Below are 27,689 nucleotides of genomic sequence, written 5' to 3' on the forward strand. Positions count from 1 at the left end.
TAAGGGGTATGGGATCACTCTTTCAAGGAGTCAGCACAGACATAATGGGCAGAATGGCCGCCTCTGTGCCATATGAGCCTATGAACAAATCGTCTGGTGGGGTTTGAACTCAACCAGACATCTAAATAAACTTTATGCAGAACTCAGGTAGAAAACACCTTTAACTGCCTGGTGAGATTTACCATGATGCAAAGATCAAAAACAGAAATTTTGAGGTAAAAGCATAAATATTGCTGTTTTAAAATACAAATGTTGACACTGTGGGGACCACATAAAACCATTAGTCACCTACAAACACAAACAAAACGTCCCAGATATCACAATGTTACATGTTCTATTATACATTTAAAACCGAACTAAGCTTAACAAATGTCTCTTTAAACTGCGCAAAAAAGTCGAGGGCTTTTCATTTCCTTCAGTAACAAGAAAAACGTATTTAGGTTATAAATTTGAGAACTAACACGATTTTAAAAAAAATGACATTACCAGGCAGAACAGGGAGATTTACAGTGGGTCTGACAGTCTCAGCTTGGAGTGGAGAATCATCCAGCCCTCATCGTTCGAGATGCCTAGATGTGCGCTGGGATCTGTCCATTTCTAGTCATCTGCTTGTGGAGCGTGTTAGTGTGGTGATTGATTATCCTGGAGATGGAGGAATGGGGTACTTGGGTCGCCGAAATCTCCTGAGGATGGCTCTGGACTGGGTAGTCCCCAAGACAGACGGTGGAGGGGGCGGGGGAAAGGGGTGGGAAAAGCCGGGTTCCGGAGAGGTTGTAAGTCGATCCTTTAATTTTTTTTAACGTTTATTTCGTATCAATTTCACAGTACAGTGACTCTGTCTCTCCCTATCCGCTTATAGGGGATTGCATGGATTCCAGGTGAGTGGCTTTGCTTTTTGCATTTTAACACCTGGCTATTTTGAAAAAAAAAATGTAAATATAAAATGTATTTATATTTTGTTTAATACCATTATCTAAACGCCTCAGGGATTACAATAATCTTTAAATCCTTCCGAATTTAACTGTTTTTTAAAAAAAATGTGCCACGCAGAATATCATTTTAGATTCAAAACTCGTATCAAGAGCGAGCCAGCTTCACAAACATTCAAGGGCCACACTGCGAGTCCTGAGGCATTTAGCCCACAATTTGTGGTGATTTCACTTTGCTGTATGACCAGGCTGTGGTACCTCATTACGTGTTTTCCACTCGGGATTGTTTTTTTTAGGAACTTTTAGCCAGGAGTGCTTCCGATTCCACAGTGTCTGTGAAGAGGTTAGAGACCCGGCGTGTTTTTAAGTATTTTCCTTTAATACTTCCGGTGATTAAAAATAGAAAGTTAGCTGATCCATGTTGTTGTTCACAGGTAGGTTTAAATCGGAAGCAAGGTTAATGCAGCTGTTAAAATAAAGCTGCAATTAACCCGACGTGCCCATTTAAAGTCACTGGGTGAGGAACTTTTCTGTCGGTAAGTGATTTCGATGGGTATTTCCTGAGGCTGATTGCTGGGGGAAGTTTCTGTGGATAGACAGATGTTGGTAAATCTCCGGGTTTGGGGGTCAGTTTTTCCAAGATTAGAACTGATGTTATTTTCCTGTTTTACTTATATTTGAATTTTTGAGTTAGTAAGATTCTCCTCTCCGATTCACAAGAGTTTATGATAAGTGTAATTGTTGTATTTGCGTATCAAAATGGAACGCCTTACAACATGCTTAGTTTAAAATATTTACATTGGCAGAATATGGCGTGGATTCATATGTCATTGCATTTTTTTTTGCCGCTGACGCCATTGATTTTGCAGTCGTTTTGCAGTCGCTCTGAGATTTTTTGAATGTATATGAGAGGCTGTTGCGTACCACGTTGAGAATACTGGCAAACTCGATGCACATTACTCATTACAGACACTGAGCTGTAGCTTCAGTGTTCATGAATGTAGGTGCTGCACATCTGGTAATAGACGTGCTCCACGTTGAATTGAGCTACGTGAGGATGAGATTGAAAGACTCTTGGGTATTAGACTCGGAACAGCAATTAACATCATAAAACAGAACGTAGCATTATGTTGCCAATTCAATACAGCAGAAATGGCAGAATGACCTGCTCAAACTACTGTTCTAGCTGGACATCAAACAGAAAACCTGCACCTTTCACGGCCTCAAATGAAATAGTCGCTGTTGTAATATAGAAACCTCAATGCACCTTGACTGTGGCATAGAGTTCTGGTCACTGAGGTACAAAGAAGATATTTAGGCAAAATTTGGCTCCTAAGCACCCAGTTTTTCAGTGATGCAACTATCATTTTAGCTCCAAAGTGATTTCTGCAGCATGTATGTGCCCTTCTGAGATGCCATCTTGGGTAGGTTACTAGGCCATGCATTGGGAGCTCGCACCAGAAGAATGCAGATCGTGGCATCAACCAGTGTTGATTTGACACCTGACACTGTCCTTTTGGAATATAATGTCCCAGCTAACGCCCTCTCTTAAACACACACAGTTGAACATGCACTCAGCAGAAGCAGGAAGGACCCCACATCAGTACTATTGAAGGGATCATCAAATACTTTTGAAATTTAGTTGCTGATTAATTTCTGCTGCCTCTTGTCAAGTTGACCTAGCCTACGTCAGAAGCAAAAGATGGGGGTTAGTTGTGCATTATGATTCCTATGCCTGTTTTCAGGGGCTATCAAATTTTGCTCCTTCAAGCCCTTAAGGAGGTGCAGAGAAGATCATGAAGTTCATCTCCAGCATCAGTAATAGCAACTAATAAGGAAACATTAGAAACTTGCACTCTTCTGTCTCAAAAGCCAGTGAAGGAATGGTGGGGAGGGGGTAAATCGGATACTATGATGGGGATTATAGATTGTTATGGAAGGATGAGTTAATATAGGCTGAATGGCTTTCATCTCTTGTATTTATTTTGTAATCATAGAATGGGTACAGTACAGACAGAGGCCATATGGCCTATCATCTCCATGCCGGCTCTCTGCAACTCCGCTCATCCTGCCCTTTCTTGTAGCCTTGCAATTCTTTTCTCTTCAGATAATTATCCAATTCCTTTTTGAAAGCCATGATTGAATCTGCCTTCACCACACTGAGACTGCATTTTAACCAAACTAAACCCTCATGTCACCTTTGGTTCTTTTGCTTCACCTTAATTTGGTGTCTTCTGGTTTTCAATCCTTCCGCCATTGGGAACAGCTTCTCCTTAACTATTGTGAGGTGTTAAGAGTGAGCATATCAATGCTGCCTCAGGATTCCTCATCCAGAACAGACAAGAGCTTCAACTATACTATTATAAATAAGCTGCTTATCGTGGTCAATGGATAGTAGAGCATACACAATATCCCTGAAAATCATCACTATTCTCATTGTGCTGGTTAAACAGGGTAACCCATAACTCCTGAATTTTGAGCCAACCCACTCTGGTCATACTATTTGAGATACCAAATTTTGAAGTAGCTTCAGATGGATTATCAATTATGAAAACATGTCCTGAACCTTGATGGCAAATCTCATTGTTCCAAGATCATGCAGATCACTGATATAATTAAGAAACAATCAAAGAATTGAAAGCGCATGTACACTCAATTTTTAATTTTGTTGCCAGGACAGATTGGAAGGTGCCCTGAAAAACCCCATCTAAATTGCAGAAACTATTCATTGTGGTGTTCAAAGATGGCAAACAATCAGTTCTCCTCTCAACCTCTTTTCGAAGGAAATCAACAGTGTCTCCTCTAATCTATCCATGTAACTGGAGTACCTTATCATGGAACCATTCTTGTAAATATTTTCTGTGCCCTCTCTAATGCCTACACATCCTTTCTAAAGTGTAGTGCCCAAAATTGGACATAATACTCCAGTTAAGGCCATAAAGGTTCACTATAACTTCTTTGTTTTAGTACTCTGTGCCTGTATTTGTAAAGCCCAGTATCCCATATGCCTTATTAACCACTTTCTCAACCGGCCCTACCACCTTCAATGAATTGTGTACATGGATCCCTAGATCCCTCTGCTCCTGTACTTCTTTTAAAATTATATTCTTTATTTTACATTGCCTCTCCTTTTTCTTCCTAAAAAATGCATCACTTCCTACTTCTCTGCATTAATTTCATCTGCAATGGGCACACCCATTCCAGCCTATATCTTGAAAGTTCATAATACTTCCAAGTTTTGTGTTATCAGCAAATTTTAACATTTAGCCCTGCACACCCAAGTCTAGGTCATTAATATACATCAAGTAAAGCAGTGGTTCTAGTACTGACCTCTGGGGAATCCCATTGTATACCTCCCCCCAGTCCAAAAAATAACCATTCACCACTACTCTCTGTCCTGTCACTCAGCCAATTTCATATCCACCCTGCCATTGTCCCTTTTGTTCCATGAGCTTTAACTTTGCTGACAAGCCTGTTATGTGGCACTTTATCAAACACCTGAAAGTCCATGTACACTACATCAACTACATTAACTTCATCAGCCCTCTCTATTTCCTTATCAAAAAACTGAATCTAGTTAGTTAAACATGATTTTGGCCTGGATTATCATTTCTAAATGCTTTCCCACCACTGAGGTTAAACTTACTGGCCTATAGCTGCTGGGATTATCCTTGTACACTTTTGTTTGAACAAAGGTTAACATTTGCAGTTCTCTGGTCCTCTGGCACCACCCCTGCATCAAAGGAGGATTGGAAGATTATGGCCAGTACCTCTGCAAATTTCACACTTACTTCCCTCACTTTTCTTGGATGCATCTCATCCAGTCCCGGTGATTTATCAATTTTAATTACAGCCAGCCTTTTTGATACCACCTCTTTTTTTTCAATTTTTAGCCCCTTTGTGTCTCACTACCTTCTCTTTCCTTATGACTTCAGTAGCATCTTCTTACTTGATAAAGATAGATGCAAAACATTCATGTAATATCTCAGTCATATCCTTTGCATCCACGCATATATCCTCTTTTTGGTCGATAACTGATCCCTCCTCTCCTTTTACTACCATTTTACTATTTGCATGCCTACAGAAGAATCTTGGATTCCCTTGTAGAGATTTGCTTCGAGTCAGTGTCTTAAAACTTCATTCTATATTTTGTGAAATGAAGATCCCTTGATACCTCTATATAGACTTGTTCAAATATTCTCTGCTTCTCTCCCAAAGGTACTCTTACTGGAATACTGTGTGGTCAAGAGTGAAGTGGCAGTGTTTGGCTGTGGAAACCCTTTGCTGCTGAAACTCTCATCCATGCCTTTGTTACCTAGAGACTTGACTATTCTAGTGCTCTCCTGGCCTACTTTTCATCATCCATGAACTCATCCAAATTCTGCTGTCTTTGTTAACTCTCACGAGTTGCTCTGCCCATTATCCCTGTTCTTGCTGAACTACTGACCCCTGGTCCAGCAATGCATTGACTTTAAAATACTCAGCCTTCTTTTCAAATCCCTCCATGATCTTGCTCCTGATCTATTCTGTAACCCCATTCACCCCTACAACTCTTTGAGATCTCTGCAGTCCTTCAATTCTGGCCTCTTGCACATTTCTGATTTTAATTGCTCCACCCACTGGCAGCTGTGCCTTCGGTTTCTGTCCTGGTATCTCCTTGTGTACTCTATTAAATTTTTTTTTGACAATCCTCTTGTGACGTACCTTGGTACATTTTACTGTGTTAAAAGTGGTATATAAATGATAGTTGTTGTTGGAGGGTAACAGTTTCCAGCAGGGAATCCTGGCTGATCTCTATGCCCAGGACACTATAGCTAAGTATAGTGGCATTTCTCTCCCATCCAGACATGGATGCAACGCTGAAAGTCATGTAATCCTGAGAGTCATTTTGGATGAACCTTTGTCAACTGAGCCAACAGGGGAGTTCCGTAGAGCCTTTTAAATTGATTCTTAAGACTGTATAAGGATATTAACTGTTCAGTTAATTTATTTTATCGCTGATCCCTGTGAATAAATACTCCAGGCTTATTGTTCATTGTTACTGAGTAAATTACTTAGTATTCATATTTGTTAAAGTCACAAGTTCCTGGAAGGCAAGGGTGAGAAAAGACTCAGTTCTCTGCAACTAGATCCAAAATTACTGATGGCACTGTAACACTGAGAATATGATGGGATGTAAAGATCTTTCCACCCCATTAATTTATTCCCAAGAATGTCCTATTTTGTCTGATTGACACTGACATCTGGTCCCACTCTTGTATGATTTGAAAACACAAACCTGCTCTCCACCGCATATGTGATACATTGTAATCATCCCACATGATGACCCAAGTGGTCTTCAGGACAGGGATAGAGCTGAGATCATAGCAACATGACAGAAACATGTAAGTGCAAAGAATTGACCCAGCATATTTTAATAGTCCAGAAGAGGTAAGGTAATTAGCCATAGTCCATGAGGGGTCATGGGCATCTCTCTCTGTTAGAGGTTGTATACAAGTGGTTATATAGCTTGAGAGGTACTACTCCATATCAAGCATGGAGGAAGGCTGGAGGCAGCCCTCCATGAACTACTGCAGCTGGCATGGGGATTGAACCTGCGCTGTAGGTGTCATTCTGCATCACATTCGGTCATCTAGCCAACTAAGCTAACTGCCCCCCCCCCACCCAGTGCAGATGCGGAAGTGGAAAATCTGACTGACTGCAAAATCCATGAAAAAGATACCATCTGTTCTTCAGTAGTTGGGTCATTTTATATTCAGGAACATTATTAATGGCAGAACTGTGGGTCTGCTATTAGTGACATTCTATCTAAGTAAGTATCTTGAGCTGCATTGTGCATTGGTTGCCAACTTGCTCTATCACAGGTGGTAAAACAAACATATTCCACCTCATTCACCAGTTAGTTTACAATATCAGAAGGGCCTACTTTTGGCTAGATCTGTGCTTCTCTTGTGCACGTCCTACTTTCCTCACCACCTCCATTATAAAAGGCTTAGATAAAGATCCACATCATTGCCAACTCTCCTGATTCACTTGTGCATCTTGCTACTTGTGCAAGTTATTTTGCATGTACATGATTCAACAGAACTTCAAATACATAAAAAGCTATGTTTCAACTTTGTGTAAATCATGTCAAAACAAACTAAAGGAAATTGCAGGACTAACAACCCAGAGTGGCATTTTGATTTATTTTGGATTGTTGGTAATGTTGCACTTGCTTTTCAAGTTATTTTTTAACAGGAAATATTAGGGCTAAAAAATAAACATTAATACATAGGGAAAATAATATGTTCTGTCTTTAACTTATTGTGTGAAAATCTTCAGGATTCATGGATAGGGATGAGTTTGCACTCTATAACAAAAATCATAATTCTGCTCATAAATGCACTATGACTTCTCTACGCACAAAGCTTACAAGAAATCATTCTGTGGCATGGTACTGAGCTATATGGCAGAAAGGTGCCAGGTTAGATGTGTGATCGGTTCTGGGCTTGTAGATCTCTATTGGGTGTTGGATGGGATGTGACAATTTTCTTCATAGCCTCAAGGTCAGGGAGAGGAAAATCAGATTGAGTTGCTATTTCTGATTATCTTGAGTTACTTTTGATGAAAGATGTTGATGTGTAAATGTTGGGCAAGAACCTGCTTGGGCAGAGTTGCAATAACTCCCACATCATTGCTTTCTTCTGGTATTGCAATCAGAAATGCCTTGCCCAACAGCCCCGTATGTGGATTTCCAGAATAGGTTTAATTAATAGAATCATACAATAGTACAGCACAGAAGGAGGCCATTTGGCTCATCAAGTCTGTGCCAGCTTTCCAGTTAGTCCCATGCCCAACTCTTCCTCCATATCCCTGCAATTTTTATCCAATTCCATTTAGGCGGCTATTTAATCTGTGTCTGCCACTTTGTAGCCTATGGTTCTTTTGCCGATCTATAAAATCTGTGACCTCTGGTTATCGACAATCAGCCATTGAAAACCATTTCTCTTAATTTATGCTATCCAATCCTTTCATAATTTTCAATATTATTTATATCAAATCTCCTTTTAGCCTTCTCTGCTGTAAGGAGAACAATCCCAACTTCCATCATAACTTGTACCATGCAGTATCTTAAAGTTTCCACGTGGCACAGGAATTGAAGGCTACTGGTTGCAGCTGTCCCTCCATTCTTGAGTTATCCGGAACAGGAACCTGGCTGGTGTCCCCACATCCAGAGATACTGAAGTCACTTACGGTTTTCCTTTGTGTTAATTCAGCACAGATCGAGGATGAAGCCTGGGAACTTCATGGTCTTTGTGACACATTTCCACATTGAGGAGTGTTTTACCCACTCAGGAGGGACTCTAAAATATAGATTTATGAGCTGTGCTATTTCTGACGGCATCATGTGACATTTTGAATTAGATACCTGGCAGTACTGTATTATGCCCACTAGATAGAATTACATGATTATAAAACAAAACAAGGAAAATGTGAATCTGAAACAGCAGATACTACAGTACTAAAAGTGCTGTAATCCCACTGCTGAACTATATTGCTAGTAAACACACCAATGGATACTGAAATGAAACATCAAGTTAGATTAGCGGCAGAGGAAATAAATCTTACTACAAATCTAAAGGAAAGTATTTTGCCTGAGGGCTTTGGAAATGTTGGTTCCGATTTGTAGCGTTTCCTATCTGAGGAGCAGTCAGTTATATAACCCAAGAGGTTTGGATACCCTACAAAAAAGTTACCCACGTTTGTGTAATCTTAGAACTGGATATTCATTTTTCTATCTTCACTCCTCACAGATTTGTAGAAACATTCTTGTCAGGCAAGTGGCTTCCTTTACTGTATCAGGCCTGTCTCAATGCTAGCTCTTTAATTAGAGCTGTCTGGTTCAATCCTTGTATCCCTTTCTAAATAGTTATTCAGTTCTTTTTTGAATGATGTTACAGTCTCTGTTTTGATAGCTATTGTTACCTCTCATTCCAAGTCATGCTAGTGAATCTTTTCTACAGCTTTAATTTCCTTCCTATGACTTAATCAATGTCTGTACAGATAACACCACCTCTTTGCTTTTGCTGTAATCTCTCTTCTTATCCAGGTACATAAATATCTGGAAAACCTATTTTCCCCCCACCAACAAAGTGTTTTCCTTTCATCTGCTATCTTGCAACAGGAACCAGATGCGGTACTGAATCCTTTCACTTTGAACAAGTGATATACTGATTCAGAAAACAGACCTAAATATATTCTGGAAATCCCTTCCCAATTTGACCACAAACTTTTGTCTTATTCCGGTCTACCATGAGAGATTTCAAGTTCCCCATTATTACAACTCTATTAATACTTTAACCCTCTCCAAACTGCGTACAAATCTCAATCTCTACTCTTTGGTTTCGATTATATTCTCAAAATGATATTAGATCCCTTGTATAAAAACTGAAAATGCTGGAAAAGCTCTGCAGGTCTGGCAGCATCTGTGGAGAGAGAAACTGAGTTAACGTTTCCAATGCCATATGACATTTCCTCGGGCTCCAAACATTGACCCTGTTTCTGTCTCCTCAGATGCTGCCTGACCTGCTGAGTTTTTCCAGCATTTTGTTTTTATGTCAGATCTCCAGCGTCCACGGTATTTTTGCTTTTATTTTTGATGATAGATCCCTTGTTTGTTAGCAAATATAGATATTAGGCGCTGCTATCAATTAAACTTTCTTTGTACGACTATCCTTAATAAATAAGGTCATTTTTTTCCTGACCGTATCTTTCTTAGCTCTTCCAGCCGCAGTGGATCCCTTTGCCTTACCCCGGGTTTGCACTGTCACTCCCTCCCCCACCAACTCTTAGACCACCCCCCCACCTTTCTCCCCGCGCACGCGCTGAGCCCCCTCCCCCATTCCCAACGGTCAGCCCGCGCGCCGGCCGTTAGCGCCAAACGTCAGTTTGTGCTCCTTTTCCGTCCGCCTCAGAGCCGACTGCCCATGGAGCAGGGAGCTGACCTGTGTTGCCGTCCACACGTTCGTTCTTTCTTATCTTTCACACAATCTCCCCGTTTGTGCCTTTCGACATTTTGCTGGGGCATCGTTCGTCAATCGCCAAAATTCCCACGCCGCCAGTTGTTATTGGTGATTGGTGTTTATAATTGAAGCAGCGACTTTGATTTTTTTTTACCCGTTTTCCTAAATTTTATCCTGCAGCAGCAACAAATGTGAATGTGTTAAGCCAGGAGTGTCCAACCTGCAACCTCCAAACAAATCCCAATCCTTGAAGCCTAGGCAACTCTAATCTTATTTGCCGTTATCTTTCACAGAAGCACAGAATCTTTACAGTGCAGAAGGAGGCCATCCGGCCCATCGAGTCTACACTGCCTCTCTGAAAGAGCATTCTGCCTAATCCCACTCCCCTGCCTTAACCTCGTCACCTTGTGCATTCTCTCTTTTCAGGTCGCAATCCAATTCCCTTTTGAATGTCTCTGCCTCCACCACCATTTCAGGAAGTTTGTCCCAGACTCCAACCATCCTCTGGGTAAAAAAAAACATACATCACTTCTACTCCTTTTGCCCAAAATTTTGAATCTGTGCCCTCTAATTCTTGATGTTCTCTTGAGTGGGAATAGTTTCTTACTATTTACCCTGTCCATACCCCTCAGGAGACCCTCAGGACCTTGATGCCTCTTTCAAGTCTCCTCTTGGTCTTCTTTTCTCCAATGAAAACAGACCCAAACTCTCCAATCTATCCTCATAGCTACAGTTGTTGATCCCTGGAATCATTCTTGTGAATCTCCTCTGTACTCTTTCCAATGCCTTCACATCCTTCCTCTAGCATGGTGCCCAGAGCTGGATGCAGTACTCCAGATGAGGCCTAACTAGTGTCTTTTTAGATATGGAGATTTGAAATGGGCTGTTCTTACTAGTGTTGCTTCATTGGTGGTTAAATGCTAAATCAGAACACCAATGGCCGTTGATATCAGCAATTTGGGATGCATGCAAAAAAGTTGGATGTATAGATTTATACTTTGTGATTTGCAAGGCTCATTGCAGCGCCTAAGCAAGGACAAAAGCCTGGACAGCTGTGTATTAATATGAAGTTTGTAGGTGCACATTTGTGCCCTAGTAGTAACACTGAACATTACTAGATAAGATGCAGAGCATAACTTGTCTACATACCCCAACAGTGTGCCTCAACATGAGAAAAAAACACCTAATCACTGCATCAGTGTAGTTTTTTCACATCCCACACACGATATAGGCTTGTGGCTGCGCAAAAGTGCCAATTTAGTGGCAGTTTTATATTGTTGGTGTATTCCAACCAGAAGTTGGGTTGAGGGTAGAGCTACCGCTAAACTCATTCTGTGTTGAATCCTTACAGGCAACTGATAGTGTAGACTTTCAGTTAATCAAGTTGGACTGAAGTCAAATTCCCTGAAGTGAAAGACTAATGTATAACCTATTGCACCATTAAGTTTATTTTATTTGAACTCGTGGTGTGAAAGATGGGTGAATTGCTCAGCAATGTGTTACATTGCCTGGGCATGTGACAGGGCGTGCACTTTTTATTTTGGATACTTTGTGATTTGTGGAAGTTAAGTGTCCTATTTATTCTTGGTGTCTTGTATTGCAGCTGTTCGTATACCTGGCTCTGGGCAGACAGATTGATGAATGCAAACACAAATTCATGGACAGACCCTCGTGAGCATCCTCAAACATCTGTCCTGGACTTCAGCCCTTCATCCCCTCCAAGCTATTATGAAGCGGTCTGTGATGTGAAAGAAGTGGGCACAGATTCTGCCATCCATTGTAGTCCTAGTGCTTCATATGAAGCTCAGTATTACCAGATGACGGAGAGTGGGCTGGCTGCTCCCTACAGAAGGCGGGGAGGCCTCGTAGATCACAGGGATGTTATCAAAGCACATGAAGCTCATAAAATGCACAGTACTCCTCAGGCAAAGAGAAAGGAATGGGAGTAAGTAATGGCTTCTACTTTGTATATTTAAATATTGGCAGAAAATCCTAGCCCTAATTCTTATTTTTTCCCCAATCTTCTCCCACAAGCACTGGCTGCTATCTAGTACTTCACCCAAGTGGCCACTTATATCAGCTAGGTAATGAATATTTTTGAGGGTATTTAAATGCTGAGGGCACTGCAGTGGGACTTATCCTGCCTTTACCCATTGTTAACACCCATGTGCACTTTCCAGAGGGGTCTTTGGGTTATGATCATGAATAGGAACATGTTGATGTTTCTTCTCCATAGCCCTGGGTACTCCATTATCTTAAGTAATTCCTTTTCAAAAGATGTTGATTCTGGAGCTTGGTTAAGTCGCAACATATGTCTCAACTAAGTGTTTTCAATATGGACAATAATGATGGGGCCAAATGCCTGTGCTTGTCACAAGCCAAAAGTTGAGAAAAGTGATAGTGAAGCAGGAAGTAGTAATTGGATAAGATAGTGAAGCAGGAAGTAGTAATTGGATAAGATAGTGAAGCAGGAAGTAATAATTGGATAACGCTAGGCGTAGGCTTTAAAAGCCTGAAGATTGAAGGAGAAAGTGAATTATGGACTTGAGCAGTTTTGAGCTCCTGTCAAAAGAGTAGGCTACTACAATTAGCCTTGAAAAGCTATTTTTTTTATTTGTGGAGTGTTAATTTCTCCATATTGATAAATTAAACCTTTTCAATTTTTTTCTTTCTTAAATGTTTCTTTAAATTTATTTTAGCTTCTATCATAATCCAATCATAAGCATTTATTTTGCAATCTGGAAATTTAGATTAAAAAAATGAAGGATTCTAAGTGCTTTCACCTTCCCAGTTTGTTGTGTGAGAATACTTCAATGTGATTGGCTGCCTACCTGCTTGTTGCTGTGCACAAAGGTATCCCCTTGATTTAAGCAGCACCGGATTTAAACAGCTGTCGGGAAAGGGGAAAACCATGCTACAAAGATGAGGTCTCTGCGGCCATCTTTCTTTGGGGTCTAAGTCATTTTAAGAGGGTATGTCAATGTAGACAGCCATTGCACTTTGTTTTCTATATAACAAATTATGAAATTATTATATTTTAAAATAATTTTACAAAATCATGCACTTGCTAAATTTCCTGATTTGTCAGTGCGAGAAAAACCTATGAAAATTATGGACAAGTAGCTATTAAATTGTCAGCTGAGTTCAGCATGTAGCGCTTGCATCAGAAGTGCAAGGAGATGGGTTCAAATTCCAATCTAGACATGAGCATATAATCTATGCAGATACTTCACAACATTGTCAGAGATGTAATCTTTTGGATAAGATATTAAACAGAAAATCTATATGCCTGCTCAGGTAAATATAAAAGGTCTCAAAGTACCACTCGAAGAAGAGTGGAGAGCTCTCCTGGTGCCCTGGCCAACATTCCTTCTTCAACTAACACCACTGCAACAGAATAACTATTTATATGTCTCATTAACGTTTGTGGGATTTTGCTGTACATAAATTGGTTTATGCATTTGCCAGATACAAGTGACTACACTTTCCGGACATCTCAGAGATTTATCTTTACATGAAATGCAAATATATGTATCCACGTGTTAGTTTTTAATATTATTTGTTTCTTAATCTATTTATGATGATTATAATAACTCAGTTATCATACCCTAAAGGAACATAGGAATATAGGAACAAGAGAAGTTCATTCAGTTTGTTGAGCCTGCTCTGCCATTCAATATGATCATGGCTCATTGAACACATCAATGCCTTTTACCCGCAATATCCCCATAACCATTTACGTTATTGTCAGTCAGAATTCTATCGATCTCTACCTTAAACATAATCAATGACTGAGTTTCCATGGCCCTTAGAGTTGTGAATCTTTGGCATTCTCTATCCCAGAGTAAAGAAATTTCCTCTCATCACAGTCCTAAGTGGCCTCCCCTTATTTTGAAATTGTGTCCCCTGTTTTTAGACTCCACAACCAGGGCAAACATCTTACCTGCATCTACCCTGTTTATTTCTTTAAGTATTTTGTAGGTATCAATGAGATCACCTCTCTTTCTTTGAAACTCTAGAGAATACAGGCCCAGTTTCCCTAATCTCTCTTCATAAGACAGTCCTGCCATCTCTGGAACAAGCCTGGTGAACCTCCATTGTATTCCCTCTAGGGCAATAATATCCTTTCTGAGGTAAGGGGACCAAAACTGCTCATAGTACTCTAGGTACAGTCTAATCAAGCTTCTATACAATTGAAGCAAGACTTCACTACTCCTGTACTCAAATCCTCTTGTGATAAAGGCTAACATTCCATTAGCCTTCCTAATTGCCTGCTGCATCTGCATGTTAGCTTTCAGCGACTTATGGACAAGGACACCCAGGTCCCTTTGTACATCTACACTTTCTAATCTCTTCCCTAGGAACTACTCTACACATCTGTCCTTTCTCCAAAGTGGATAACCTCACATTTTTCCACATTATATTCCACCTGTCATGTCCTTGCCCACTCATTAAGTCCATCCAAATCCCCCTGTAGCTGTCTTACACCTTCCTCACAACACACATTCCCGCCTAGCTTTGTATCATCCGTGAACCTGGAAATATTACATTTGGTCCCCACATCCAAATCATTGATATATATTGTGAACAGCTGGGGCTCAAGTACTGATTCTTGTGGTACCCCACTAGTCACAGCCTGCCAATGTAAGAATGACCTGTTTATTCCTACTTTCTGTTTTCTGCCTGTTAGCCAATCCTTAATCCATGACAGTATATTGCATCCTATCCCATGTGCTTTTATTTTGCTAATCAACCTCCTGTAGGGGACTTTATCAAAAGCTTGGATGGTAGCCAGTACATGGTCTGAAATGCTGGCACAAAGGGTGTTTCCATATATTGTGTTAAATATAGGAAGGGAAAGGACTAGAAGTTGCTTTGAGAATACCCCAACTCATTTCTCCTCAGACCTTTTGCAACCAGTAGGAAATTTTCATTTAATTGGTCCAGATTAGCTTTGCACCTTGCTGAAAGGGCAATCTAACTCATTGCACTCACTGGCCCCCAATTTCAATTTATTTTTGCCATACTCTTTCTCTCTTTTCTTGAAAATGATGATCGTTGCTCAGGTATGGACCTTGTGTTGTCTCTTTTTTAAAATCTTTCCCTGGCAGCTCATCATCATTGTCAGCCCCTCTAATTGAGGATGACGTCTGCCAGTTTTCATGATGTCTGCATCGTCGGGTGACTCAGCAGGCCAATCCTGGAGGCACAGGCCTTTGGGACAAGAGCCTTGAGGAAGATTTCTTGAGCCAGGGTTCTGCTCGTTCTCCTCCTGCTTTCATTGCTTCTCTACAGCAGAGTTTATGCAGTTGATTTCTGACTGTGTTGCGGCTCGTTGGATGAGGCATTGCCATATGACTCGGTTTGTGGCAAGTTCCTCCCATGCACCGATGTCAATTTGTCTCCTTTTCAATGAGGCCTTCAAAGTGTAAACAACAGTGTGAGATGCACCCTGAACAGGACCTTCGCTTGATGGATGGGTAGAAAGGTCACAGATGTCATGGCTGTAAGAATTCTGAAGTCCTAATTCAGTTTTTTGTAGGTGTGGAGATTTCACACACACATACAATGATGCTGCTGTGAGTCTACTTGAATTTCTGGCTGAGATGTTCGTTGAATTAGATTTCAGTCAGCGAATCTCTGTTAGGAAATTGAGACCCTTCTGAATTGCTACACAACATGGTGTTCTTACTGATGCCAATTGATTCTGTTTTGTTTTATGAAAATTATTAGTCAAAGACAATCTTGATATTTAGTTGAGCAGGATATAGAAGGTATGCTAAATTTCTCAATGATGTGTTCTTACCCACATTATCTCTAATTTGATCTTGTACACTAAATTATGTGGAGTAAACGACATCTCAATCCCTCTGGTTAAGAAATGTGGGAGGAAAAACCAGTTAAGCATGTTCCAGACTCCATTTAACCTCCCAACACCAGAAAGAAGTCTTAAAAGCTATAACAGGTCCAGGAAAATTTTAAAATCCAGCAAAGTCACTTCAGAGTTGGATTAAAGTTGACTCTCAAATGTGACTTTTGATTTGAAATTGGGACAGTGATGTCTGTTGATGTCTATGCAGCATTAGTCCTGTATGAATTGGGAAGTAAAGGAAATCAGGATGAAAGTAAGCAGCTTGTGCTGATTGATATGAAGGACTGTTGCACCCCCTTGTGTCAGGATTGTGTACTTAGCAAAACCTGGGTAAATTGTCTTATACAAAAACAGAATTACCTGGAAAAACTCAGCAGGTCTGGCAGCATCGGCGGAGAAGAATAAAGTTGACATCTGAAACCATCTCTCTCAGACTTTTGCTTACATTTACACGTACCTGAACTCCATTGTGCCACTCAACTAACATCCACTTTTCTTGTGCAATGGCAGAGATGGGACTAAATTTCATGTTGTGAAGTTGTCCATCCACTGCTTCAAATGTAGCTGCTATTTTCAAAATGTTATCCAACGTTAAGTCACCTCCTTTTTCCAGCAACTTAAACCTCAACTTATATGACTTGCAATATTGAACTATTATCTGGTTATTCAGATCCATCACAACATAATTGCATCCACCTGATAAAAACAAAAAACTACTGCGGATGCTGGAAATCCAAAACAAAAACAGAATTACCTGGAAAAACTCAGCAGGTCTGGCAGCATCGGCGGAGAAGGAAAGAGTTGACGTTTCGAGTCCTCATGACCCTTCAGCAGAACTGAGTAAAGTTAGGAGAGGGGTGAAATATAAGCTGGTTTAAAGTGGTGGGGGGGGGGCACTGTTTTTGTTTTGCATCCACCTGATGCCTGCCTCAAATGGGTCACAAATTGGGCTACTATTTCCCCTTCTGTCTCATCTGACAGGAACACTTGCCTTTGAAATGCAACATTTGGTATCACCACTTAATGGTCCTTCAAAGCTTTCACTGCACATTCAGATCCTGCTTTTTCTCCAGTGTTGGGAAAAGTGATCCTCACCGAAGCACCCGCACTGAACAACTATAAGGCCCATTGCTGTGCTTTCTGCACCACCATCACCCCATCCAAAAACAGACCATGACTGTCAGCATATGCTTTGAACTCCTCCAACCAGGATCTCCATTTCATGATGATACTGACATCACCTGTTGGATCAAAGGGCTCAATTCCCTGGGTTGCAGAAATATTAGTTCCAGCAAATGCAATAACAATCCTAGATATCTCTGTATTTATCCTCATCGCCAATGTCACATCTCAGGCTGAAAGAACACCCTCAAGTCACATATTTAGCTTCAGGGGTTACATCATTTAATCAGGGCAGCCCTTACAGGTGGGCAACATAGGCAAGGGCACCAGAATAAAGAGTGAACAGCAGATGGTAGCCAAATTCGCAGTTTAATTTGTAGGGTCAACACCAGAGGTCATGCCAAACCAGTATGAAATCAAGGCAAAGGACAATGGAACAACTTAATAGTCTACTGCCAAATAAGGCATTGGGTCCTATCCAGAATATCCCTTGCCCTTTTCTGGCAATTACTGCTTAAATATAATATGTCACCTTGGATTATGGATAGATGCCCAAAAACTAGAAATCCCTGCTGATAAGCCCACAAAAGGTGTCTGAGAACTGTGAATGGCAAAATACATTCCTTCGACACTCAACATAAGACAATTTAAGACTCGAAACGCCAACTTTATTATTATTACACATCAGATTGAAAGTTAACTCTGTGAAATCCTATGCCAAGTGAAATTAACCATTGACGAGAACGTGAAGCCTGTAGCTCAGCTTGTGTGCAGAAACATCTTTGGTCTGGAGAGGGAAAGTTGGGACAAAGGTCAACGAACTGATTGAGGAAGATATCGTAGAGCTGGTTGAAGGACCAACACTGTGGCTGAGCCCTGTAGTGGTTGTGCCTAAACCAAATGGTGACATCAGACTCTGATTTGTGACAGGTGAATGAAGTGGTAGTGAGAGAACATCACCCAATTCTCACTTTGGACAAAGTCTTTCAAGAGTTGTCAACAAGCAAGTCCAAATTAGAATTAAAGTGGGGATACCACTAGCTGGAGCTTCATCCTGATTCAAGGAAGGTGGCAACTTTTGTTACACATTGTGGACTTTACCGATATAAGAGATTGCTATTTGGCATCAATGCAGCACCAGAGATTTACCAATCCATAAGGTGATGCAAGGGATCCCAGGAACAGCCAATATCTCAGATAACATCATTATTCATGTAGCCAGCCAAGAGAAGAACATAATGGGAGGTTGAGATTAGTATTGGCTAGATTACGTCTGCAGGACTTGTAGTAAATGCAGACAAGTGCTTGTTGGGTGTGACAGAGGTAACGTTCATGGGACATAAACTCACAAGTGGGGGAATCAATCCAGCCAAAGACAAGTTGGAAGCAATAGCAGAGGCATGTGAACCACAATATGCCAGCGAAGTGAGTTTTCTGGGACTTTTGAACTGTCGTGTGTGATATATCCCAAACTTCGGATTTGATGAAGAACAGAAAGCTGCCTTCAATGCTTTGACAACGTGACAAGCACTCAAACTCTGGGAGGGTATGATCCACATGCACCAACGAAGGTCATAGCAGATGCTAGCCGAGTAGGATTAGGAGCAGTGCTGGTGCAAATGCATGCTGAAGGCCTGAGAGTCATTGCCTAAGTGAGCAGATTTCTGACAGATGTGGAAAGGAGATATTCTCAGATGGAGAAAGAGGCCCTAGGATTGTTGTGGGCATGTGAAAGATTCCAAGCATAGTTTTTAAAAATTCTTTCATGGGCTGTGGGCATCGCTGACTTATTGCCCATCCCTAGTTGCCCTTGAGAAGGCGGTGGTGAGCAGCCGCCTTGAACTGCTGCAGTCCATTTAGTGTAGGTACACCCACAGTGCTGTGAGGGTGGGAGTTCCAGGATTTTGACCCAGTAATAGTGAAGGAACGCTGATATATTTCCAAGTCAGGATGGTGAGTGCTTGGAGGGGAACTTCCAGGTGGTGGTGTTTCCATGTATCAGCTGCCCTTGTCCTTCTAGCTGGTAGCGGTCATAGGTTTGGAAGGTGCTGTCTGAGGAGCCTTGGTGAGTTCCTGCAGTGCATCTTGTAGATGGTACACATGGCTGCCACTGTGCTTTGGTGGTGGAGGGAGTGAACGTTTGTGTATGTGGTGCCAATCAAGCGGGCTGCTTTGTCCTGGATGGTGTTGAGCTTCTTGAGTGTTGTTGAAGCTGCACTCCTCATCCAGGCAAGTGGAAAGTATTCCATCACAATCCTGACCTGTGCCTTGTTGATGGTGGACAGGCTTTGGGGAGTCAGGAGGTGAAATGCTCTCCGCAAGATTCCTAGCCTCTGACCTGCTCTTGTAGCCACAGTATTTAGATGGCTATTCCAGTTCAGTTTCTGGTCAATGGTAACTCCCAGGATGTTTATATTGGGGGTTCGGTGATGGTAATGCCATTGGATGTCAAGGGGCAATGGTTAGATTCTCTCTTGTTGGAGATGGTACTGCCTGGCACATGTGTGGCGAGAATGTTACTTGCCATTTGTCAGCCCAAGCCTGGATGTTGCCCAGGTCTTGCTGCATTTGGGTATGGGCTGCTTCAGTATCTGAGGAGTGAATAGTGCTGAACATTGTACAATCACCAACGAGCATCCCCACTTCTGACCTTATGGAAGGAAGGTCATTGATGAAGCAGCTGAAGATGATTGGGCCTAGGACACTACCCTGAGGAACTCCTGTTGTGATGTCCTGGAACTCAGATTGGCCTCCAATAACCGCAACCATCTTCTATTATGCTCGGTATGACTCCAACCGGCGGAGAGTCCCCCCCCGATTCCCATTGACTCCAGTTTTGCTAGGGCTCCTTGCTGCCACACTCGGTCAAATGCTGCCTTTATGTCAAGGGCAGTCACTCTCATCTTGCCTCTTCGCTCTTTTGCCCATATTTGAACCAAGGCTGTAATGAGGTCAGAAGTGGAGTAATGCTGGTAGATACCAAGCTGAATCAATGAGCAGGTTACTGCTAAGCAAGTGCCGCTTGATAGCACTGTTGATGATCCCTTCCATCACTTTACTGATGAGGTGGTAATTGGAAGGGTTGCATTTGTCCTGCTTTGTGGACAGGACGTACCTGGGCAATTTTCAACATTACTGGCGTAAATGCCAGTGTTGTAACTGTACTCGCACAGCTTGTTTAGGGGCACGGCAAGTTCTGGAGCACAAGTCTTCAGTACCATTGCTGGAATATTGTCAGGGCCCAAAGCCTTTGCACTATCCAGTGCCTTCAGTCATTTCTTGATTATCATGTGGAATGAATCGAAATGGCTGAAGACTGACATCTGTGATGCTGGGGACCTCCAGGGGAGTCTGAGATGGATCATCTACTCGGCACTTTTGGCTGAAGATAGTTGCAAATGCTTCAGCCTTATCTTTTGCACTGAGGTGCTGGGCTCCTCCATCATTGAGGATGGGGATATTTGTGGAGCTGCCTCCTCCAGTGAATTGTCCAATTCTACCATTGTTCACAACTGGATATGGCAGGACTGCAGAGCTTAGATTTGATCCGTTGGTAGTGGAATCGCTTAGCTCCATCTATTGCTTGCTTATGCAGTGTTAAAAGTCTATATATGTAACTGCAAGGAGTATAGCAAATAAAGCTGATCTGAGGGCACAGACACATGGCAGCATGATATCACTGCTGTAATGAAAAACTGGCATTACAGGAAAAAATGGCAGCTCAAATCTCTAAGGAAGGATGATATACTAAATGAAGCATCAAATAAGGCCATATGGGTTGATCTCAGAAATAAAAAGGGGCAGCCACACTGCTAGGAGTGTACTATAGACCCCAAATAATGGAGGGAGTTAGAAGAGCAAACATGTAGGCAAGTTTGAGTGCAAAAACAATAGGCCAATAGTAATTGGAGACTTAACTACCCTAATATCAATTGGGATATGAACAATGTGAAGGGCACAGAGGATACAAAATTCTTGAACAGCATTAAAGAAAACTTTTTTTAGCCAGCACATAAGCCCAACGAGAGGGGGTGCAATTCTAGATTTAGTCTTAAGAAATGAAGCTGGGCAAGTGGATGAAATAGCAGTGAAGGACCATTTTGGAGATAATGACAGTTAGATTTAGCAACATTATGGAAAAGGACAAAGATGGAACAGGAGTACAAGTTCTAAATTAGGGGAAGACAAATTTTAGAAAGCTGAGAGGTGAACTGGTGGAAGTGGACTGGATACAGCAACTAGAAGGAGAAAACAGTGTCAAATCAGTGGGAACATTCAAAGGCGAGATTCTAAGGTACAGTATAGACATGTCCCGACAAAGTAAAAGGGTGGTACTGCTGCATCTAGTGCCCCCCTTCCCCCAACCCCCCTCCCGGTTATCCAGAAGCATACAGGGTAAGATTAAGCAGAAAAAGAAAGCTTATGACAGTCACAAAGCTGAATACTACAGAAAGCCTAGAGGAATATAGAAAGTACAAGGTTGAAGTAAAAAAGGAAATTAGGAAAAAAAGCCTAGAGGAATATAGAAAGTACAAGGTTGAAGTAAAAAAGGAAATTAGGAAAGCAAAGAGAAGATATGAAAAAATATTGGCAGGTAAAATCAAAGAAAACCCAAAGTTGTTTTACCAGTACATTAAGAGCAAGAGGAAAGGAAAGGGTAGGGTCGATCAGAGATGTATATGGTAACTTGTGCTCTGATGCTGAAGATGTGGGCAGGGTTCTTAATGAATACTTTGTCTCTGTTTTCACTGAGAGCGATAATGCAGACATTCTAGTTAAAGAGGAAGAGTGTGAAGTATTAGATACAATAAGCATCATGAGGGAGGAAGTACTGGAGGGGCTGGCACCCTTGAAGGTGGATAAAACACTGGGGCCGGATGGATTGTATCCCAGGCTGTTAGAAGAAGCCAGGGAGGAAATAATGGGTGCTCTGAGGATCATTTTCCAATCCTCACTAGATACATGTGAGGTACCAGAAGATTGTAGGTCTGTGAACATTGTACCAGTATTGAGAAAGGGTGCGAGATATAGGCCAGAAAATTATAGGCCTGTCAGTCTGACTTTGGTGGTGAACAAATTATTGGAATCGATTCTGAGAGACAGGATAGACTGTCACTTAGAAAGTCATGCAGATTATCCCTGATTAATCCATGGTTTTGTTAGGGGAAGATCATGTTGTACTAACTTAATTGAATTCTTTGAGGAAATAACAAGAAGGATTGATGAAGGTAGTGCAGTGGATGTTGTCTACATGGATTTTAGTAAGGCATTTGACAAGGTCCCACATGGCAGACTGGTCAGAATGGGATACAGGGAAGGTGGTGAGTTGGATCCAAAATTTGCTCAGTGACAGGAAACAAAGGGTAATGGTCGATGGTTATTTTTGTGAATGGAAAGTGGTTTCCAGTGGCGTTCCACAGGGCTCAGTGTTGGGGCCCTTGCTGTTTGTTGTATATATTAATGATTTGTACTTAAATGTGGGAGGCATGATCGGGAAATTTGTAGATTACACAAAAATTGGCCCTGTAGTTGACAGTGAAGAGGATAGCTGTGGTCTCCAGGATGATATCAAAGTCTTGGTTGAGTGGGTGGAAAATTGGCAAATGCAATTCAAACTGGAAAAGTCTTGAGGTAATGCATTTGGGGGAGGGCAAACAAAGGAAGGGAATACTCAATAAACGGGAGCATATTGAGAGGGGTTGAGGAAGTGAGACCTTGGAGTGCATGTCCACAGGTCCCCGAAGGTGGCAGGACAGGTGGATAAAGTGGTAAAGGAAGCATATGGAATGGTATCCTTTATTGGATGAGGTATTGAATACAAAAACAGGGATGGAATGATGGAACTGTATAAAATGCAGGTTAGGCCACAGCTGGAACTTTGTGTACAGTTCTGATCACCACATTTCAGAAAGGACATAATTGCTCTGGAGAGAGTACAGAGGAGAGTTACAAGAATATTGCCAGGGCTTGAAAATTGTAGCCATGAGGAAAGATTGGATAGGCAAGGGTTGTTTTCCTTAGAACAGAGGAGGCTGAAGGGTGATCTAATTGAAGTGTACAGAATTATGATGGGGCCTAGATAGGGTAGACAGGAAAGACCTGTTTTTCCCCCTAGCTGAGTGGTCAATTGCCAGGGGGCATAGACTTAAGGTGATCGGTAGAAGGATTAGAGGAGACATGAGGAAAAACCTTTTCACCCAGAAGGTGGTGGGCGTCTGGAATTCACTGCCTGAATTGGTGGTTGAGGCTGAAACGCTCAATTCATTCAAAAGGTGCTGGATTTGCACCTCAAGTGCCGTAACCTGTAAGGATATGGACCAGGTGCTGGAAAGTGGGAATTAAAATGAGCAGTTCATTTCTTTTTTTGGCTGGCGCTGGCGCAGACGCAATAGGCTGAATGGCCTCTTTCTGCACTGTAACTTTCTATGGTTCTATGATGCAGAGATAAGGGCACTGTAAAGTTTTATGCAGACCACAGAAGGGGAGCTAGACACCCTGATGTGATAGCAGTTGTTGAAATACTGCTGAGACACTAGAGTCCGAGTAACATGGATACACCATTTTACCCCAAGCCGTACATTGTCATCAAGCCACACATTGCCATCGCCGAGAAGGGAAAGTGTGAGTATGACTGGCAGCAGCAAGAAGGAGTACTGTAAGACAGAAATTCTTCTTGTGTCAAGAAGTATCATGATGACAAAGACACAGCAGAAGGTGAACCAGATGTAGGTGCTGAGGCAAAGCTGACATCCAACAATCCAGAAGTCCAAGCCAGTGATGCTGGTGGCAGGCAGACAGCTGGGAAACATCAGGGGAAAAACATCAATTCCAGAGGGGGCAATGACACTTCCGAACCCTGAGGCAGGCGATGACACTTCCTAACCCTGAGGCGATGTCCAGAGGTACTGAGACAGCAGGCAGACCATGGTGCGAGAGGAGACCACCAAAGCGATATGAAGATTTTGTGTGATTTTGCGACAGAACAAGAAATTGGAAATTCATTTGGAGCAACGATTTGTGATTTAAAACAGTGATTTTAAGTTGAAAAACAGCATATCTTGACACAAAGCACGTGCCGAGATGTGAAGTTTTGTGTCATTATGTTCAAAACAAGAAGGATGTATGCCCAAAGTTGCTGTTGTGATTTTGAAGTTCCTGATGGTGATATTGATGGAAGTACAGGAAAAAGCAACTGGAGTGGATTATTGCGGAGCATCGACTTACATACCGATGATTTTCACATGCCACAGTTTAAATAGTGAAAGGGAAGTCAGAAGCTAGTTAATGCTAGTTGAAGAAACAGTGAAATAATAGCTCCAGAAAGTGAAATACTAAACAAAAGACTGAAACTATATTGGTCTGTGATGCACTGAACTTAGCTGACGTTCATAATTGAAGAAGCTTATTGACTTAGTGAGTTAACAAAATGATTTGTGAAGTTTGTTTGAAAAATTTTATTGCAGTTTGTTTAGTAAGGGATGGAGTCTAAGGTATATAAACCAAGCAGAAAATGATGAAGAAAAATGTCTTAATTAAATCTGGAATGTTGTGAAGGAGGTTTGACTTGAATGTTATTGTTATGTTATGACTGCAGCTGATGTTAATTGCTGTGCAAACTAAATCCCAGAGGGAAACTTGGCTTACGGGCCATACCCTTTTCTTTTGTATTCTGAAAACGAGAAGAAGACGTACTGATCTCAGCAGCAAGAAGTCCAGTAACACTTTTGGAATTTTAAAAATTAGAAGTAAAAGTTTTATTAACAAGAATAAAAGAAAACTTAAGCATACAAGATTACAGTTGCACAGTTAAAAATTAGTCTTATAAAACACTCCCCCAAAAGACTCCCTACTTGGTCAGACCCACAAGTAAACACCTTCTAGGCAACACTCCCTTATAAATGTTTAACTATAAAAATCTAGTAATATTATCCAAGGGAAACTGCTGTAGCTTTAATAAAGGTTTACCACATGACCTTCTTCACAGAATAACACAATATTGCCCAAAAATATTAAAAAGAATAACCTCCATTACTCACAGTTAAATTTTGAGAATTCAGGTCATTGTTTGGAAAGTTGTTATGCAGGATAATGACGAGTTCAGATGAAGAATGTTAAAAAAACTAAAAACAAAGATGACATGTTTTCAATTTGGTAAAGGAGGGATGTCATTATGATAACCGAATGCATTTGGATACTTGGGTTCTACTGTATTGCATGTTGCACACTGATGAAGGTCAACCATGGTCACACAGCACGTGGTTGGAAGTTAGCCAACATGGTGGATTAAATGATGTGACCCCTGCAGCTAAATCTGTGACTTCGAGTGTTGATCTTTCAGCCTGAGATGTGACATTGCTGACGTCCTGGAAGATATCTGTGGAACGCCGAGGGTTTATGGAAGCCACTTAGATAACATGTTTCCTTTGGGTAGTGGACGCTTTTGATAGCTAAAACATAGTCTCTGGGCTTTTGTCAGTATTTGCAGGCAATCCCCAGAGAAGTCTGCCAATATTTCCAAGAGGTCGCTGTAAATTTGACATTATTTGAAAGGGTGTCCCTTGGAGAATTTCAATATTTTCATATGTCTTCAACACAAAGTCTTTACAAAACATTATATTTCCAAGATACTTTATATTTGTCATTGGATCTAAAGCTGGGAAAAGATTTAATTTCCCAGTACCATCATTACTTGCTTTAATATACCTCACTGCCTTTGTTTTCGAAAATATTTCCCAAGCCCTCAGATGAGTACAGAATGTGCTTTTCTGATTTTAAAATATGTTTCTGCCACAAGGTGGTGCTCACATATCTCATGACACAGTTTAGTTAGCAATGAACTGGAGTCGCGTCATCCATTTTGAAAATTGGGGATTATTAGGTAATTAGATACTTTATTAATGATAAAAGTCAACAAAAGAAACATGTTTTTGTTCCCCAATTTTTTTTTGTTCCCTTTTCCTTGATGTTGGTGGGTTTAATTTTATCATGATTGCTCCCAGTGGGAGAATTTTGATGCATTTTGTTAAATCCATAAAAAATATAGCAATTTTGGCAGGTCTTTACTTTGTCACATCCTGGCCAGTATTGAATATTTAGGTTGCAAACTCCTTACAATTGTAAGCCAGGATGGCAACAAATGTTAACCTTTCTGGCACATGTGGCTGAAATTGCTGATGGAGCCACAATTGACCTGAATTACCCATAATGATGGCCCTGTATGAAGCTTCTTCACACAAGAGTTGTTAGTATTTGAAATTGCCTTTGCTGTTGTCCAATAGGTTTGAAGTTCTCTCAGCTTGTTTGGATGAGAGTGGGGGCTGCAGGGTGGATGAGCAAATTGATCATGGCACTGTGGTACAGGAAGTTATTCAAGTGGGGGAGGGGAGCAAAAAGAAATATAGTGGTAGTAAGGGGACAGTATAGTGACGGAGATTGACACTGTTCTCTACAGCAAAGAGTGAGAGTCCAGACGGCTGTGTTGCCTGCCCGGTGGCCTAAAGAAATAATTTCTGGATTAGAGTCATAGAGGTCTACAGCACAGAAAAAGGCCCTTTCGCCCATCGAGTCTGCAGCGGTAAAACAAGTACCTAACTATACTAATCCCATTTTCCAGCACTAGGATTATTACCTGAGCTACGTGCAAATTGGCATAGGGTACACAAACTTAAAGAGACAAATACATGGCTCAAAGACTGGTGTGGGAGAAGGGGGAGGCAGCAGTGTAGTGGTATTGCCATTAGATTGGTAATCCAGAGACCCAGGGTAATGCTCTGGGCACCTGGGTTCAAACCCCACAGCAGATAGTGGAATTTGAATTCAGTAAAAGCAGATGGTGGAATTTGAATTCAGTAAAAGTCCGGAATTAAAAGGTTAATGAAACCTTTGTCGATTATTGTAAAAACCCATCTAGTTCACTAATGTTTTTTAGGGAAGGAAATATGCTGCCCTCACCTGGTCTGGCCTACATGTGTTGACTCTTAATGCCCTCTGAAATGGCTTATCAAGCCACTCAGTTGTACAACAGTTAAACAGTTAAAGAAAAGGAATGAAACTGGACGGACCACCCGGCGTCGACATCTGCATCGGAAGCGACAACGGCAAACCAAGCCTTATTTACCCTGCGAAGTCCCCCTTACTAACATCTGGGGCTTTTGCCAAAATTGGAAGAGCTGTCTTACAGACTAGTCAAGCAACAGCCTGACATGGTCATACTCATGGAATCCCAGACACCACCATCACCATCGCTGGGTGCTTCCTGTCCCACTGGCAGGACAAACCCAACAGAGGTGGCGTCACAGTGATATACAATCGGGGAAGGAGTTGCTCTGGGATTCCTGAACACTGACTCTGGACTCCATGAAGTCTCATGACATCCGTGTGATGAACATGAGCAAGAAAACCTCTTGCTGATCACCACGTACCGCTGATGATTCAGCACTCCTCCATGTCGAACACCACTTAGAATCATAGAGTTTTACAGCACAGAAACAGGCCCTTTGTGTCCATGCCAGCCATCAAGTACCTATCTATTCTAATCCCATTTTTCAGCACTTGGCCTGTAGCCCTGTATGCAGTGGCATTTAAAGTGCTCATCTAAGTACTTCTTAAATATTGTGAGTGTTCCTGCCTCTACCACTCTACCACCCCTCAGGCAGTGTGTTCCAGATTCCAACCGCCCTCTGGGTGAAAAACTTTTTCCTCAAATCCCCTCTAAACCTCCAATCTTACCTTAAATCTATGCCCCCTAGTTATTGACACCTC

General features: G+C 41.5%; 1 protein-coding gene across 1 annotated transcript in view; it reads left to right on the forward strand.

Moving 5' to 3' along the window:
- The first annotated feature begins 492 nt into the window (after window positions 1-492).
- Window positions 493-27,689, forward strand: part of LOC144668888 (voltage-dependent P/Q-type calcium channel subunit alpha-1A-like) — a 741,147-nt gene continuing 713,950 nt past the window's right edge. The window contains exons 1-2 of the mRNA XM_078531346.1: window positions 493-878; window positions 11,538-11,879. Coding sequence (XP_078387472.1) covers window positions 868-878; window positions 11,538-11,879 — 353 coding nt within the window. The 5' untranslated portion in view covers window positions 493-867. The remainder of the gene's footprint in view (window positions 879-11,537; window positions 11,880-27,689) is intronic.

This window comes from Cetorhinus maximus, chromosome 28 (assembly GCF_964194155.1).
Source record: "Cetorhinus maximus chromosome 28, sCetMax3.hap1.1, whole genome shotgun sequence".
In the NCBI taxonomy this organism is placed as follows: Eukaryota; Metazoa; Chordata; class Chondrichthyes; order Lamniformes; family Cetorhinidae; genus Cetorhinus; species Cetorhinus maximus.